General features: G+C 44.3%; 1 protein-coding gene across 1 annotated transcript in view; it reads right to left on the bottom strand.

The window, feature by feature from the left end:
- Window positions 1-2,197: 2,197 nt before the first annotated feature.
- The window catches only part of PPM1H (protein phosphatase, Mg2+/Mn2+ dependent 1H), a gene marked incomplete at its 5' end in the record, with an annotated part of 135,809 nt that continues 118,994 nt past the window's right edge, over window positions 2,198-19,012 (bottom strand). The window contains 4 exons of the mRNA XM_082308950.1: window positions 2,198-2,545; window positions 8,386-8,537; window positions 15,777-15,884; window positions 17,603-17,666. Coding sequence (XP_082165076.1) covers window positions 2,398-2,545; window positions 8,386-8,537; window positions 15,777-15,884; window positions 17,603-17,666 — 472 coding nt within the window. The 3' untranslated portion in view covers window positions 2,198-2,397. The remainder of the gene's footprint in view (window positions 2,546-8,385; window positions 8,538-15,776; window positions 15,885-17,602; window positions 17,667-19,012) is intronic.

Below are 19,012 nucleotides of genomic sequence, written 5' to 3'. Positions count from 1 at the left end.
CAGTGGTTTTATGATGACTGGCATGTGTGTTGACACCATGTTACCAAATAACGAAGCCTAAGAACGCATGGGCACTGCAAGATTTGACTCAGGCTTGTAGTTAGTACCAGCAAGCACCGGCTTCTTTGCTGTTCGGACGGCTCCGCCAGAACTGCCAGCATTAGTGTCTTTATGACAGAGGATCTGAATTACTAGAGGACTACACAACTGCATTTGCGAAAAGACAACAGGAGTTACACAGAGCATGAAAAGCATGTTTACAAGTTTATTAGGCCAAAAAAAAAAAGAAAGTGCAAGAGACGATCTCTTGCTTAAACTTTAAAACATATGAGGGGCCACGTGAAAAATATTCTAGACTCCAAACCTCTCTCTTCACCCAGCCGTACACAGAAAAAGAGGTAAAGGTAATAAAAAATAAGGAAAGAATAGATAAAGCATGACAACACATAATCAGATATGCCATTGATTTATGCTGAAGCTCTGGGATATAAAACATCCGTGTTCTGCACAGCTTTATGACATGCAGGCACTGGGGAACGCACAGAACAGTTTTCAGGCTAAAATCACGCAGTTTGCTGCATGTTTGAGCTGTTACACACTCTGCGTTGCCTCCCCTTAACCTGAAACTCCTACTGGGTCTAGAGATTTAGAGCAAGGGTAGTTTAAACCCACCGAGCCTGTTGCACACGTACTTCCGGACGCAATCAAATCTGGGCAGCTATACCGCACGCGCGCTGCGCGGTGTTTACATAGCACATCATAAATTACAGAACTGGCAAGCTCTAGGCCACGCCTGTTCAGGAGAAAGTCTGCAAAGGGCACAGCATCCTCCTCCTCCTCCTGTGGAAAGGACACGACATGCGTGAGCTGCCTCGTCAGCGCCCTACAATTATGTCAGCCCCCGATCTTTTGGCTATCCAAGAAGTACAAGGCAGATGAGCAGCTCCAAAAGAATGCGGCCAGGGGTAAATTAGGTTGAACTTGGCTCCCCAGGCAATGTATCTGCCTATACGCTAGAACCTTCTGCATTTTTTTCTTCAATTTCTGCCAATGAAGTAGGAGGGCTGCCTGCTTGAAGAACAGGCAAGCCTGATTAAGCTGCAGATTTGCTCAGTTGTTTCCCTCTTGGACTACTACTTTTACTCTGATGATGTTTTACTCAGATTTTCTTTATTTAAATTGATTTACCACCGCTAAGAAAAAAAGCTGTTGAAGCTAGCCAAGGGCTTGTATCTATCACAGTGATCTTTTTGGTTTTTGACTACAGTCCTCAGTACCAAGAGGACAAAGTTACAAGCTGTCACTTTCTGATCACCAAGTCAAGCAGGCAAAGGTATATTGAAAAACAGCTGAGGCAGGAAGAAGTGAAACAACTTTTCAACAGATCACTATCTGGGTATCCAAATTGATAATAAGAACCATACCATCACTTCAAGTAGGAATCCAACAAAAAATACACTCGGGAGCCCAGATAAGTTTACCGAATCCCAACTGATGCAAAAGCTGTATGGTCAGGGATCCTTTCAACAGGATAAAGCAGGCAGAACCATTCAATGAATGAAAATCTCTGATCCCAAAGAAACCATGGCCTCCAGGTAAACATCACATAAAGCTGAGGTGGCATGCTCTGCATAATCATGGTATACACACAACAGGTAATCTTGAAAAATAACTCCTTACACCAGAATAAATCTTGCCATACAGAACTGTGACCTATTTCTCCTGGACAATCTTGCAGGTGGCTGTTTTAACTGCAGTAAACAGGCATAGTTGCACTGAAAACAATTTCAGTTTTCCTACTAAAATACAGGAGTCTAGTCTACTGAAGAAGAGACAGGAGAGGAAAATGGGGGTTCAAAGGATTACACAAGTTTGAAGTTGTCCATAGGTAAGTCATGAATGCAACTTTTTGAAAGAAGAAAACTCTTTAGTCTCACATATGTGTATATATAGGTATTTTTAAATGAGATGTGACCCCAGTCACCTCCTGAATATTTGAGGGTAGATTTCAGGAGCCTCCTTGGCTTCCGATACCCACTTCTACTTTCACAACTGAAATGGCTCTTCCAAGCTACATGGTAAACGGAGGAAAAAAAAAAAACTAATTCCCCACCTGGAGGGACGACAGAATCCATAATATGCTAGCAGCATTTAAATCCCATTCCTGTTAAGCACCAAAACCATTTCTATAGGGAAACTGTAATCTTAAGGGTTATCTTTAATCCTATACAGTATATGTGCAGAGCCCTACCTTTCGGGCAGAAAAATACCCATCCAGCATTAGTTTTGAATAGATTACATCAATTGGAAGTGTCCTGGTCAGATCACCAAAAACATAGTCTCTTACAGGCCCTTCCCAAAAAGATCCCCATCCTATAACCACTCTTGATGCTAATTTCACGACTGTTTGTTCCCGTGTATTAGAGGGATGACGTAGACAGAGATGTCGTCTCCAGAGCCCAGCCTGTCGTTGGATATTCGCCAGCCCCGGTCCTTCAGCACTCCCCTGGCTCGCATCACCAGGTCCTGCGCCGCCAGCGTGTACCTGTGGAAAAGGCAGAATACAGCCAGGGAGTGCTCATCTTTGTGAGGAAAATGGGTTTTCACAGGCTGTCAGATTTACTGTTGAGAGCTACCAGGACAAGCTTCCCAGTGTTTTAGAAACAGGCAGGAGAAACACAAACCATGGCATATCCACGAAGCAACCTGTTCCAGTTCAGTGACTGCTCCTGCATCAGAATCTAATGGTATCTGACAGGCACCAATCGATCAAGAAGTCACTGGTCATTTTGGGTGCTCGGCTTCACCATTTTTCAGAAAAATATTAACACACTTGCCTTAACAAATTGGCTTTCTAGGAACGGTCTGAAAAATTGAGAACCCTAAATAACACCACTTGCTGTTGAAAACTACACCCTTGTTGACTGTCACACCTGAAGGTAAACATGGCTCGACTATTTCAGAGACAAACTATTACAAAGAAACTAATTTGAAAGCAAGTAATAGAGCACTAAAAATAAATTCCAAATTACACTTTAAACAAAGTAGACTAACTTGTCTGTTTTCCTCGACCGTAAGAATGATTTTTAAATCTCCTTTATTCTGAAACTGGAAAAGGAAACTTACAGTTAATACAGCCAGATTAACAGAGACCCACAGTCCTCTCACATTTATGAGTTCAATGAAAACTGTGTGAATGCGAGTTGCCAAGTGCTTAATTTAGTGAAATACGAAGTTTCATGTTGCTTCAGAACTGCCAGCCTGTGCTGGGCTGAGCGGCATTGGATTTATGGGAGTTATTTTCTGTCCTGAAAAAAATAACAGGTGCTGCTTGGGGGCAGAAGGGTGTCAGAGTCTGAAAGGTGATGCACGACACTGCTCTGTCACGTGCTCCAACATGTTCTCCTGTATCATTTTACCTGTTGTTACTAGATCAACACATCTGTGTACTCATTTAGAAGTTTCCTCTGAAAGAAGTCTCATTATGGGTAAGCAGCTACTATCAAATGTTTTTCTTCATCAGTCTGACACCTGGTTGAGATGTTTTGAATTTGGTTGGGTGGAGGCAAGCATTTGTATGATTTGGTAATTAAAAATTAATCAAACAGTTAAAAGACTGACAAGAAAAAACAGTTCAATATTGTGTCAGCCTGTTAAGTATCAATCTCCAAGATGATGCAGGGCTCCACGAAGCCAAACACACAGACCACCAGAAGCAAAGCACACCTCTGTAGCTTCCAGAAACCAGAAAGAACAAGAAGGGTCTGCATTTCAAGACCCTCTTTTCTAGGGAGGATCCTTGGCCAGAGATGATCTGCCCAGATCTCATCTGAGGAACGGGGAAGAACAGTGTCTCCATTGATCAGCAGCAAGGGGTGTGTGTGTGGGGGGGCGTTTATTGAGTATCTAGGACTGTTCTAACCCTAGAAATTTTCACCAGAGAATGCATTATTAAATGGTCATTTCTATCAGTACAGACTTTATTCACTCTCTGGGGATAAAAGAAGGAAAAAACCCCAATTACGTTTCTACAATTTTGGTGCTGTAAACTCAAATGACTCCTTTGAACCAGGAATAGATTTATTTGCTCTACTAGAAAGATTTCAATGCAAATAAACCAACATTTGACTACCCAAAAGTTTTGATGTTAAATCCAAATAATGTTGTACAGAAGCAATGCACCCTCTGCTCCTAATGGTACTGAGTGGTAAAATTTCCAGCCCTCGCTAGATCTGACAAAAAATTTACTTTTAGCAATAAAAGAAGGGCCCAAGGCACGAACTCTAACACGCAGGCTTGCACACACACGTGCACACTGTCCGCCGGTTCCGAGATAAGTCTGTACCAATGACCTCCAGCTCTAATGGCAGGACGTAACGAGAAGCACTGCCTGTACCGTCCTCATGCAATGTGAAATTGTACTTTCTAAGGGGAAAAACCCCAAACATACATACTTGCACTCCCCAGCTCCCAAACCCCCAAATCAGATGCAGGGCTAAGGAACAAAAGGACTCCACGTGGCAAGCGAGAAACTGGAATATTTATTCACAGCATGTCTGATGCTGAGTGAATTTTGGCTAGAACATCTTTTCCAAGGATTTCTCAGCTATTGTCAGAATTTAAGAGAAGAAAACACCCATCATTCTGGGAGAAAACTTCGCCTTCCTCCTTTTTCTAATTAACAATGGCTCCCCACATCTAAAGAGTACAAAGGAATGAGTATTGCTCTTGATTGTGTAAAGCTTTTGCTGCTTAATGTTTGGAGAGGGCAAGATTAAAAAAAGGAATTTTAATAAATCAGAAATTCTCTCATAGACAGACTGTGAAATACACAAGAAAACCAGCACATTGAAGCAAAGGAAAAGGAACAGGTGAAAGCAGCAGCGAGGTAACATATTCCTCTCCTTGTGTAGAGCTGAATTGGAGCGATGCTGTTCAACTTGGCACTAGAGGAGATAGGGTGAGTCTCTTGTACCTGGAAATGAATAGCAGCAGCAGTCCATTACCAAATGCTTTATTCTCCAGCACTGTGAACTTGGGATTCAGCTGTCGAGACACCATTAGAGAACTGCTGAAGTAGTTTTAAAGTATCTACTTCCTCCTAATGAACAGCCTTGCTGGAATACAACTTTTGTGTTTTAAGAATAAATATATTCTTTTTTTTTTTTTTTTTCCCTGCTGAAGCTCTCAGTATTGATCAGTGAAAGTACTGCAGGAGAAATGGTGACAGTGGGGGAAACGTGCTGCTGTCTGAGCATCTTCTTATCTTCTCACACCTAGAAGAGGTGGAGCAACTCCCCAGCACCCTCATAAATCTCTAGCTAGTGTGAGAGAGAGTGCGAGAGGGAATGATAAAGGACAGGAGGGAAGACGAGAAATACAAGATTCCCAAGGTCAGTGGGTAAACCTGCATAAGTGCAGCTGAAGGAAATAGGCAAGAGTCGTGCTTCTCTATCTTCATACCTTTTCAGAGAGATGATGTATGGAAAGCAGCAGTGCGTCGCTGCCACCTGTTCTTCACTCAGGGTCCCCTTCATGCTCTTGTCTGCCACAATACCCATAAGAAATGAGCTGGCTAAGAAATCCAGCTCCACCCCAGCTTCTTCACTCCATCACAGCCCTCACGAAGGAACTGTTCTCTAATCAAGTCTGTGTCCATCACCCGCTGCCCAAATCCCCCGAGGCTGCGTCTGCATGTCTGGGTGAAGACAGACCTGAGGACTTTGCTCTCCCTGCAGTTGGAGATGCCCAGGCACATGCTATGTTTGACAGGATTCAAAGATGTTTTTCTGTGGGTAACAAACGCTCACAGCTCTGACAGTAAACATCAGCAGGAGAGAGTCCCAAGAGTGTTGCCGAGGGCTGTAAGCTCTTACCCATCAGGCTATAAAATGACTTCTAATTCAAATGGGAGGGATGCTGTTCCCTCAAAGAGCTAATTACGTAACAGATAAGTACTCTGCAGCTCTAAAATCTTCCTCCCTAGCTTTTTGTTTGGATTTTTTTTGTTTTGTTGTTTTGTTGGTTTTTTTTGTGTGTGTGTGTGTGTTTTTGGTTTTTATGTTTGTGGGTTTTGTTGGGGGCTTTTTTGTTTTTGTTTTGTTTTTGTTTTTTTTTAAATGCTGCTGTCAGGGAATAAGTAGGCTACTGGGTCAGGTGGCTCCAGAGTCTGTTCCACAGGTAGGTTCTTCAGAAGACCACAGCACTACCAAACCCAGGGGGCAAATCTCTCACGTTCTGACAAGTTTTCTACATCCCTAGAGATTATACATTTCCAGCGGATCACCTCACCACAGACTACGTCACTACACCCATCACAGAACCTGACATTTTGTGGCATAACATTTCCTTTAAATCTAACACTGATAATACAGCAAACAAGATTTTCCTGTCACTGACTAGTGAGAGGAATGAACACAGCTCCACAGTCTGAGCTGCTATGCTATTGTAAATTCATTAGTTATACCTCATTTGGACCACTGTGAAGTAATTACGTAAAACCTCTCACACAGTACTTTAAACCCTTTAAATATTCTTTACAACCAAGCAGCAAGAGCAATTCCACAAAGGTAATTTTCATAAATATCACTGTAAACTATATGAGGGACTGCTCTAATTACCTTTTGCAAGCTGGCGTGAGAAATGTCTTGCCACCACTATTTGTAAGCCTCTAGATGACCTGGCACAAAGTTACTTAAAAGAACAAATTAATTTTCAATTCAGATGTCCATTCATAGACCAGTAGGTCAAACACTAATAAATGTGTTTGTTCTAACTCATAATACAGCAGGCCCAATTCTGGACTCTGTTGTACTCACGCTGGCACAAACAGGGACTAATCCCTCACAATTACTGGGGCTAGACCAGCACAAACAAATCTAAATGAAACAAAGAAAATCTCTTTTTCCCTTCAGTGTCTCTGATTTCTGTAAGTGTTTTATAATGGATGAAAAATGACTCACCTAACAAGTCAAAGTATCAAACAAAGAATTCCCATTCCTACTGCAGCAAATGTGGCCATCACCAGCTTTGGAAAGACCAAAAGGAACAAGACAGACACAACACAACCAGACTATATTCACAACAGACAGGACCAGCAAGGACAGTAGGAAGGGCCAACATTTCCCAATTACTGCGTGAGAACAGAGACAGAGCAGGGCAGAGGTATTACATTTTACCATGTACCTTTGCAAGAGGAGACTCAGGGGTGCAGAAACGAGAGCAAAAGCTCTGTAGCACCTCTGAACAGTGCTAGGGAATAACCAAAAGTAGGTTGGATGCGTCATCTCCTTCTACCTTAAATTAACGGCATATCTGCATAGCACAGTGCCGGATGCCCTGGCAGTGCTCCTCGCTAATCCTGCCTGATCTCCTCCCAGAGAGAGGACAGAGACACTTCCCTGTCTTGCTGAAGTAAAGACAGCCCTGGTTGTCATTCATACCATAACTCCTCTTGGGTGCAAGGAGGTGGGGAAGGTCAAAATATTGCAGTTGCAGCTTCATGTTAACCACTCATTCACCTGAAGACTGAGTGCTTGCAGCAAAACACCATTTTGCATTCCATGTTTGTAAGCGTCAGGGCAAGGAACTACTGCTTGCAAGTTACTTGGGAGCTGCTCTCTCTTTAAAACCCAAGTGAGTGTCAGGGTGTCGCAGCTATCTTCCTTGTTTGCTGACAAAGAACAGGACTGATCCAGTGAAGACGACCACTTAGAAACATGAGAAACACCACGCATTTTTAGATGGGTTTCCCCATGTCCTCAAGAGTTGCCACATATGAACAACCGTAACTTGAGTTCTCGTACCATCCCGCATGTTTTCACTTGGCTGCCGAGGTATGCCAGAGCTTATTTCTAAAGCTCTGCTTTCTGCAGGCCAACTGGGGATGCATAAAAAGCTGTTCTCCACTCTCAGCCCAGGGCAAGGGCAGAAGAAAGCCATGGCCAGGCCTCAATTCAGGAGCAACACACACTTCCCTTCCTGAACAGTCCCTGGGGAAGGATAGAGATCTGTCCTAGTGAGAAACAATCTTTAGTGTTAAGGGACTATACAGAGGAGAGTTAAGTGGAAACCTGTGACTGCTGAAGACAGAGACCTGTTGCAAGACCTCAGCCTCCTACAGTTTCCACAGGACCTTGTACAGCAAACAAAACGGATGCCATGTCAAGATACTGATCCCACAACTTCTCCTTTGAAGGCAGGCAATTCTAACAGACCCTCTCCAAACCCCCACATTTGCTGTAGAGGCTCCATCCAACTTATAATGTCTTCTTGTAAGTGTTGCCATATTTACTGAAAGTTATTCATATCATACTTTCTACAAAAATACATTACCAGAAAGCACTCTTCCACAGAAAAGCTAGAAAATCAGGGATGAGCACGAACCTGTGGGGATCATCGGGGTCACAGTTTGGTAGAAAGTTAGTGACAGCTTCTGCCACTTCTTCATTTAACAGCACATCCCAGAGTCCATCAGTAGCTAGGATCAGAACATCATCTGGCCCATGCTCATACTGCAGGAGGTCATAGACTCTCACCTAAAAAAAAAACAAAACAAAACAAAACCGAAGAGACATCCATGAAGGAGGAGACTGTCAGACCTGTTTGTGACACGTTGCTGAGTTTGGCTGCGAGTTAGCACGTTCAGTGAGGGCACTGAAATACCTCTCCCACAGCACTACTGGGGTCTGTCTCCAATTTAGCCCTCGAGACAGCAACCCTTCCTGCCCCAGCTCTGTGCAGCTCAAGTGCTGACCCCAGCCGGGATGGAGGCAAGCGTTCCTAAGCCAGGCTGTAAAGCACCATGCCTCCCACTGCCAGCAGCGCTCGAAGCCTCCCCCACCCAGCAGCCTGGTATTGGCATGTGAGGCTCTTCCCTATCATTGGCAGGACTAGTCATATGGAAGCTGAATAATTTATTTGATGAATTTTTGATATTTTCTAATAAAATATTCACAAATAATTGTTTTGACTATTTGTCCAGATCCATTTAACTCTGCCAGATAAATTGCACATGTTCAGAAATGCCTGTGTCACAGAAGGCGTCACATTTACCTTCCTAGACCTGAGGCAGCTGCTGCACTCAAGAATTACGCCTGAGCCAGTGAATAGTTCCACAAAATGGAGAAAAATTGTTTACCTGCTCAGTTATGTGTATCTGTAAGGAGTTTAGTAGGTAGAGACTGATCCAAGATCTGCACAAAAGTGAATCCCCAAGCTTATTCACACTATTAAAATACCCACTGGCTTCACCTTGTCAGTCTGCAGCCACAGTCAGGCTGACCACTGCTGCTGTCACCTCTGTAACACCCTGCCTTTAAAACAACTTCCATCACCCTCTTCCCAAAGAGGCCGGGGAAAGCTGGGAGCAGACACGGGGAGGGGGCAGGAGGCCATCAGCTGAGCCAGAATATGAGGAAAGGTCATAGCAAGTGTTTTAAAGCTAGCATTTAGTTGGTTGTAACTCTCCTTCCAGCACACACTGTATTCCAGCTGACAAACCGCCTGCAATCTCCAGGTTGCGATCGGGAGCCGTTACGAAGCACTCACGGAGCACTTTAATTGCCACAGCAAGAACCACAGTTTGAAAGAAGTGTGACAACCTTGGCAAGGCAGACAGGAGGAAACGATCATCTGCACTGAAGTTTGGAAACGGTGCACCTTGTCACGCACCCTGCTCTGGCCTCGGGCTCCACTAACAGCAGCAGCAGTCAGGAAATTTGTCAGCACAAGCATTTGGCATAACTAGAAAATATGAGCTGTTTTATTCTCCCTCCTGGTGCATTCTCCCCTTAGGAGCCATGGAGCAGGCAATGCACATAAAATGCCTGGACCTTTTAATGTAATTATGATTTTATGGGACTGCAACCAGTACCGGAGGAAAGAAAAAAAAAAAAAAAATCACCTAGACCTGACTGCTAATCCTTACTTGCTCGCCTTTCACTCAAAAGCACAAGAAGGTCATTTGTAAAATGTAACCTTCACTTCATTATCTGAGGTAGCAGCTGAATAAGGACTTTGGAGAGGATTAAAGTCAAGGCAAGATACTCTCTTCATTAGAGCATATCTCCTTATTCAGATTGAGTGGGAATATTGTTACAGAAAAGATCCCTATATGCGGCACAGCTTTCCTCTCAAGCCCACTGCACAGAAACCAGTAGCTGTCATAGTCCCCATTCCCCAAAATTTAATTCAGCCTATAACAGCCCAGGGTTTCAACTGGGAAACCATTGGGGTGTAGGGGGTAAGTTGGCCAACACAGCCATCAATAAGCACCACGTGTTCTCGTCAGATCTCTTGGGTACGGGCAAATATTTGAGAGAGCATCAGGGTTAATGCTCAGGGACACGCTCAGTAGCAAGCCCCTCGTAGGAATAACCGAGCCTGAACGTCACCGCTAGGAAAAACACATCTACCACGGCTCTCCCACCCAGGTGAAGTACACAGTACACCACAAGAGCCTTTTTTTGCAGGAAACCAAGAATCACTGATTTCAATCCTCCTGAAATGAACAATCTTGTCTGACTGGGGAGCAGCACTGGGGCAGGTAAGAAACTTGTCAAAGCTACCTGCAGCCAATCCGCAGGTCAAAAGGTCCAAATCCTTGGTGTAGCACAATGCTAGAGCAACACCAAGAGCAGAACGTTTTACCAAGAACATGTTTAGTTTTTAGGGAAAAGAAAAAAAAAATGCCATCACTGATTTTATGGGTAATCTGGCAACAAGGTAGTTCCTAAAAGCAAAAACTTTGTGAACTGAGCACCTCCAGGAAGGACTGCAATTGAGAACGAACTACATGTCGGAAGAGGTGCAGAGAAGGGCAGTGGGGTGAGCAGTAACAGATGCTAGGCTAGTACCCAGGCTAAGGAAGAGAGAGTGCCAAGGATACAGGAGGCAAGCTTGGGGCAACTTCAGGTAAGATCCTTGTATACAAGGACCAGTTGGACATGCAACAAAATGTTCACTGAAATGCAGCTTTGTCTGCCTTCCAGTTACCACAGCAGCAACTCATTAGGGCAGCCATGTCCACATAGTACTCAATTTTTTCTTAAGCTCTTTCTTTCTGTCTTTCCTTGGATTTCTAAAATACAGCTGTAGGTGCCCCCCAGTACGTGGCTGACAAAAATGAGTTAATTTAGAGCTGTTCGGCCTATCGTAGGTTCAGGTTATGCTCACAGACCACCTTGCCCAGGTGCAGAAACAAGCCAGCTCCTAACCTTTCAGTTTTCTGCTAGCAGCTTTGTTCTAGTTCTTACTTGGGTCAATGAGGGTCTCTTGCAGTAGCAACACATGCCCGCAGCTGGACACAGAGCAGCGTGACAGCAGAGCTCCTGGAGGCACACAGGTTGGCAGCACGCCAGGGAGCGTGTAATGGATGCTCAGACCAGCAGGACTCGCTGAACATCCACTCTGCACACCCCACGTTGTGCAACGCCCCATAGTATACTCCACACATGCTGTACAAAAAAGGCGAGGGAGTGCGATACACCAGAGTTTTGAAACGATAAGCAGCGATCCAGGGTCTTAAGCGCCTGCAATGGCAAGCAACCCCGCAGCCCTGTAAATCTTACGTGACCGAAAGCAGCTCATTGCTCTGTTCTCTGCCTCCCGTGCTGTCCCGAGAGCCTTTCCACCAACTCCCCCCAGCTTCCCGGCCCCTTCTGTGCTGCCCTGGCAAACCTCCTCCCGCTAACATCTCTCTGGAGCATCAGGGCACCCCTTGAAGGAGCCTAGTTTGGTCACCAGACTTCTACCATCCACTGATGTCTTACTTGACTTGGAGCAGCTGATCTGTTAGCTACCTAAACTTGACTTTAGTAACCAGAAAATGTAAAAAGCCAACAATAAGGAAGCAGCACCACCTCGGCAGCACAAACATCCATGACAGGAAGAGTTGGGTTACGCTGTATTTTACCCTGACTGGTACTTACAGATCTCTGCTGATAGGTACCAGAGGATACACACTGCTAGAGCCCATAGTCACACACGACATCTTTCTGAACATGTGTTATGCAGTTTGTCAGATAACACCTTTCTTCAATCCAGATATTTGTTTCTCATATTGCTCACCTACATGCAGTCAAGAGCGCTGAGAAAAACGCTCTGGGCAAGCAACGAACAAACAGGTGGGCTGGTTTTATATTTACATTTCAAATAGATCTACCCACTGGACAAAACCTGCGTTCGGCTGCTGAAAAGGACCACAGCAGTTCTGCGAAGGCGCTGCAGCTTGTTTGCCAGGTTTGTTTTTAAGAGGCAGCTAGTGCGAGTCCCTGCGGCTTGCAAACCGCTCACAACAGAGTGACACACGAGCCTGCAGCCACCTGAGGTGCTCCTCAGCAGCCGGCCCCAGGGGAATTCGAGCCAAACAACAGCCTGCATTCGCTCGCCTGCACTACTGATCAACTCGGCTACTTCAATAAATTAAGCCCTTTCTTAATTGTATCGTCCCTTTTTATGCGCAGTGTTATCCAGCACAGCTTTGCTGGCAAACGATGAGATCTTTCAATACCACCCTCCAAGTAATTTATATGTAAATAATAAAAAGCGGGTCCCAACACTGCTCCCTGCAGCACTCACCAATTAATCTCCTTTTAGCTTTTTACTGCCACCCTTTGTTTCCTGCCCTTTAGCCAATTTCCAGTAGACTGTGCCAACTTTCCACTTAGTCTATAGCTTCATATCTTTTATATTAATAACCTGTGATGCAGAACAGCTTCTCAAACATTTTCTGAGAAATCAAAGTGCTCATGCAAGACCATCTACTGCCTTTTTTTCTTTTTTTTTAATTCTCTGGTAGACATAACCCTGAAGGACTTCAAGTTACAAGCATGATGTTTGCTTCTTGAAACCACCTTGACACCCTTTGATCAAACAGTACTTCTCTAAGTATTTGCCTCGCTTCTTCCTTTAAACGCTGTAATTCTTAAAGATTTCTCCAGAAGGCAGATGTGAATCTAAAATGGTCTCCTCTGAAGTATTTGTGGAGTTGTCAGAAAGATTTTACTAAGATAATAGAAGGGGAAAAATTCTCCATCATTACCTTCTCACCATTTGCTGTGGCGGCTGGCTTCAGGTTCATCGCTGGCAAGGGCCAAATGCTGCTGTCAGAGCCACACCTCTCCCACCAAACGGCTGAGCTGCCATTTGAAAAATCTCAGGATGAAATTCTGCTTTTCAGCTGCAACAAGGCGGATCTTGCTGAGCTTTAAAAAGCAGAATTTCCTGCTGAAAGCTTTCAAATGAACTGTTCCATTATGAAAAATAAATATTTAATTCCATGCCAGAGAGCCTCAGCCATGGCTTGCCTGCTTTGTGCTACTCCAGTTCATTATAAAAGGCTCAATTCTCTAGAGCTCACCAACCTGCAGAAGTCCTCCAAATCTGGTCTTGTAACAGCTGAGCCACTGAATCCTGATTACATTTGTCAGTCTTGGCTACATGACTTCTCCTCCCATAGCCTGGCACTCTATCAAAGTATGATTTCACACCACCAAAGGCAATTACTTTTATATGCCTATTTCAGGAGGTAGTCTCAGGTAGGCTTACCTTTCCTTCAGGTAAATTTTGGTGGACATGGCATACCAGAGCTTTGTCACGCTGGGAGTAAAATGTTCTGAAAACTCACCACACTGCCCCCCAACTTGGGAAAGGACGCTGCAATTACGGCACAGAAACAGAAGCCAGAGGACTTGGATCCTCCCTCTGTCACGACTCACTGTGCGCCTTAATTTCCTGTGCCTCCCCTTTCCAGGTCTGGAAACCAGACATTGTGCTTCCCTACCTCTATATAAACAATTTGAAATCCAATGCTGCGCAAGGGCCAAATATGACTGCTGCTTGACGCCACTGCCTTTACTTCCAAGTGCCAAGCTTCCCAGATGGCAGCATAAAGACGTTTCTTAATGCTGGTTTCTGTGCAAGGTGCACTGTCCACATATGGACAGAAAAGTCAGGGAAAAACACGAGAAGATAAAGCACTCGGGCTGTCTCTGGGAAGAGAAGGAAGAGATGATTAAGAGAAGGATATGCAATGGAAAGCAAGTTGGAGCATATGTTACTTCCTAATAAAATTCAGGGCTTTTTTTTTTTGCCAGTATCTCTAAATTGAGGTGGCTAGTGCTCCGTCTTTCCTCCTCCTGCCCTTGTAGATTTCTGCTGAATTTAGCTGTGAAGGGAATGTGGAAACAAAGCCAATTTTGCTTCCCTTTTGCGAAGCAGTTAAGAGATGTGAAATGTGGGTAGCATATGAACTGGATGTCATATTCCAGAATTTGAACACGTACAGACACTCCACACAAATCAGAAAAGCCCATGAGAAGCTTTGGTTTATACACACAGACAAATACTGCAGCAGCAATTGGCAGAGATGATACTGCTGAGATACTGTGCTGCAGCCATTACATACCCCAGAAACACTGGGTCTCAGCATGCCAGAAAGAAAAATAAATAGGTAGAATTGCATCATTTCGCTGGCACTAAACAAATCCATCACAGTGATGAGGGCAGAGCTGCTGCCTGCCTGGCTGAGGAGAACAGCAGCAGGTCGCAAGTGAGGGATACCACACATTCAAAGCGGGGAGAGGGAAGGTACTGGATTGGCAGCAAGGAAATGTGAAGAAGGGGCTGTCTGTAGATCTCCTCTTTTTCTTCAGGGCCAGAATCTCTCGGCACTTTTTAAATTTTTATTTTTGAAGTCTCAAAGATGTTCTAGGCAAGGTTAATTTAATAATTTGGTTCCTTCCTAGCAGCATTATGTCATTTGTATATTTTCATTCTCTCACAGTGCTATAGCAAGCAATAAATTCAAGGTCAAATACTGGGTATGGTTAAAACCCCAGCAAGCCAGTTGACAGTGGACGGCTCTCAGCATTTGGGCCATGGAAGCAAAGCCTCCTCTTTTTGTGCTGTCATTGGATGGTTTGCCCTTGCTTAATATTTTTATGTGTCATCTGTTCCTTGACGTAGGAACAGGAATGCAGTTAGAGGGAAAAAAAAAAAGCAAGGTCTGCATATTTCTTGTTAACAAATACATTCAAATCCCTTTGGAAGGCTTGATATCCTTCACTACAATGTCTCTGGTGGTCAAAAGCTGGAATGGTTTGTGGCGAGGCAAGTCAAAATGATGGAGGCATCTAAAACTACCCCTAACACAAGTACTGCATAATCCCCTCGTTATGCCATCATTTGGGAATGCACACTGCCATTCCTGCCGTTATTTGGTGTTTGCACAAAACCATCACACAGAATTAAGAACTGGAGGTGAAGGGGCAGACAGATGGAAGCATAAAGCACTCTTCCAATTGCTCAAAGCATTTTCCTGCTTAAGAGTTGATCTGGTATCCTCTGTGTAATGCAGGGTATTATGCTATCGTGGAAGACATCCAGTGCTCGCTTCTGGACAACACAGATTTACATCAGCTTTGTGAAGGCAGCATGATCTAGGCCTCAAGGGGAAGTGGAGTACGAGAAGGTGGGGAGAGATGGGTGTCTGTTACACTGAATGGCAAGGCTACAGGGTAATCATAGACTGGGGAGTGAGAAGGCATCAATGCTCTGCCAGGGATCTGGAGCAACCAGAGGCAGAGCATACAGGTGGGGAATTCATAACGTTCCTACTATGTGGATGTTACTAACATGCTGCACCTTTGGGAAAGGCAGCACGTTACCTGGATTGGACCACAATCAGAATGGACAATTTGGGAAGAACGAATAAGCACCCTAAGTGTATTTGTTTCTCTCCCACAAATCAGATAGTTGAACCTTGGCTGTTTTACCTCGGGAGATGAGGACAGGAAAGGTTTGATGTATATATTGGAGTCGTGCACTTTCAGGTCATGGTCTCCCAGTCCTCGGGTCACTCCAATTGTTGCCATAACTCGAGCCTGGAAACAAAGAAAAGCGGTGGGATCAAATCTTGTTACTTGCGCTGTGTCAACAGGGAATGAGATAACATTCCTACACCATAGCTGCTACAGTTAGGGATGAGTTCCCTTTTTTCTCCCAGAAACACTAGATTTAACACAGCTAATCAACTTCTAAGCTTTTCACACTCACATCATCTCCATTTCTCTCATTATTCCAAGCTTTCTATTTGTCCACATCCCAGTCTGTGTACACCCATCTTAGACTATGGCGATCTGTATGGGACTGGGACTATGGAAACCCAACCCAGTTACCTCGCTGTCCCACGCCAGTCTACAAGAGCATTCCTTCAGCAAATTATACTGTTAGCAAACAGGTTTTATAAAAAGGATGAGGAGCCCGATTACTCAGCTAAGAAACCCGCGGCCTCTTCCTATTGACATATTGCCGTATATTCCCTCCACCAAGGAAGAGTGCCAAAGGCCACCTTAAATTGCTGAACACATAGGTGACGGTGGCACTGACCACAGTGCTCTCCTCTGTGGAGAGCCAGTCCAGGGCAGGTCTGCTGTTACCTCAGATCTACCGCTTCCTTCCCCAGGCACCTTCCCCTGCGACATGAACTGTTTCCCAAGAGGTGCTGGGCTCTTCTTCATTAACACTTCTCCAAAGACTGAGCTGGCAGACTGCCTCATGGGGAACCTCGCTCTCTGCATATCGCTTCCCCCAAACTCTAGTTCAGCCGCAGCAGCTTCTGAACAAGAGAGCTCACAGCATCAATAACAGCGAGCAACTGACTCAAAATTATTTTGCCTCACTAACCCCTGGCTCCATAAGGCAATAAGAAAGTAAATTAAAAAGATGTGCATGAAACGTTTTGCAAATAATTATAAACCTAACCAAATTCAGAGATAAGCTGCAGGTCTGAACCTTCAAAACTTGGACTAATTTTGAAGAGCATGTATTTTTGCATTGAGATAAGAACCTAATGCAGCAGGGGAGCACTATTTAGAAACACAGTGAGCATACCAATATCGGCAAACTGACACCACTGCGTCCTTATATTGATCCTATTGCCGCATCCAGCTAAGCTTGCTGGGATCAGCACTAATGATCTCACTGCTCTTAATCACAGAGCTGGAAACAAAGTACACCCAAACAGAACAGTTCGTTTCTCCCTTTCAAGAAAAACTATCAGCATTCACACATCAGAAAAATCCAATGAGTTCACATACACTAGCTGAAGAAGATACGATTAAGGGGTGTTATACTTCCCAAATCCTGCTCTGATCCCTCCCCTTCCTAAATTAGGGGTTTGCATCTCAGAGCACTCTAAAATGCTATTAAATATCTTCCTGCTTTGTTTTCAGCAAACATGAGGTATTTTGCTATCTTCATCCAGCCTAGTTATATTTTACAATGAAACCAGGAACATTTTAAGTCAATTATTTAAGATGGTCTCATTGTAGCCTATTTACAATGAAAGAAAAACAAAAGCAAACTGAACAGCAAATGACTGTGTTTGCTATAAAAATGCTTTTTAGTATGTTGCACTCCCCCCGCCGCCCCCTAGACATGAGACTGATTTATGACAAAACCAAGATATTCTTTCAAGCTGTCAAAACGATAAAATAAAGAGATACTGAGTGGAAAACACTGGACTGCCACAGGCTAAATCGAGTGGTAAACAGCACAGAATTCCTTCTTCCTTTGGTCTGAGGAAAGCAAATGTGCCCACCTTCTTGCCTTCTCCGTATATAAGGGGAAACTTCAAGTCATCTTCCTCAATGGTTTTATATGCCCTGTGGGGGGAGGACAAACAACATTTATAAAGCTTGCACTCAATTAGTGACCCAGTGCCCTGAAACAAGCAGCTGTGATTTAAAAAGAAAAGAAAAGAAAAAAAAAAAAATTCTTTTTCCTAGGGACTCTGTCTTTGAATCAAGATGTAAATTTATTTTTCTGTGGCAAGATTTTCCCTAAAGAATTATCTGTTTCACCAAAAGGAAAAGTGAACACGAGGAAATATCTAACATGCCAAGCTGCTCCTATTGCTAGTAAGGAAAAAGAGGTGGACTGGAATAGCATCCTCATCAGGCAGGATATTGTTGGCTATGGCAGCAGCTATACTGTAATACAGTGTCATAAAAAACTCACAAACAAACAGAAAAACCCCAAACCCACCAAGAAGCTAACCAACGACTAGATTCACACTGTTAACGTGAAATGGTGAGCAACGACAGGACGTGTACACAGTCAAAGTGTGAAACAGCTCTCCGACCCTGTTCTCACCTTTCAGGACCGCTTAAACCGAGACAAGCTTCACGTGCTGAAGAGCCTTAGAAGGATATTTAGTGCTCATTTGACCTTGACTGCAACAGTCAAGGTTGTCAGAGATTTCATGTTTCACAGCAGTTTTCCCATGGCCAAGAGACAAGAGAAGTAAACGCTCATGCTCTGATTCTGTTTACCACATGCCTGCGTACTCTACCTTTTACACATCCAGCTGTTGACACTGATGAGGTGAGAAGGTGAGCAATTTAGCCAGTGAGAAATAAAAAAAAAAAAATAGACAGCTGTCATTCTCATAAGCTGTAGAGTCCCATGGTTTGTATAACACATGATTGAGCCGAGGTGCTAGGGAGCCTCTTTGGTTAAAGTACGGCACCCCAGAGGGACATGCTTCCCTTCATACCACAAAATTGTCCCTCCCCAGCCTTTCCCTGCATGTTGTCCTTCCCTCCTGGTCCACCCCTGCCTAAATCCCTCAGGGTGATACCAAAAATCATCCCCTGACCATGCGAGTCCGTGCTCCCCGCCAAAGTGGAAGGGACAGCGGGAGGAGGAAGGTGCTGCGGCGGATCCCCTCCCGGCCACCACCAGCTGCTGCGGCGCAGCTCTGGCTGCTTGAGCTCCGGGGAGTCGCATTCAATCATGTGCGAGGCTGTGACACAAACCAGCAGGAAATTAAAAGTTAAGGGTGAAATCCTATATTGTAATCAAACTGCCCCCTGCTTCACCGAAATATGGCATAGACCTAGGATCAATACATGGTGCTGTATTACACAGCTATACATGCTGCATCACCTAGGCAAGCCTCAGACTTAACAAGAGTAGCATAGACATTTAAGCCTCACCTTTACATTTC

This window comes from Platalea leucorodia (genome assembly GCF_965183815.1).
Source record: "Platalea leucorodia genome assembly, chromosome: 4".
Lineage (NCBI taxonomy): Eukaryota > Metazoa > Chordata > Aves > Pelecaniformes > Threskiornithidae > Platalea > Platalea leucorodia.
The sequence above is the reverse complement of the archived record's forward strand: the minus strand, read 5'-3'. Positions and strand labels throughout refer to the sequence as shown.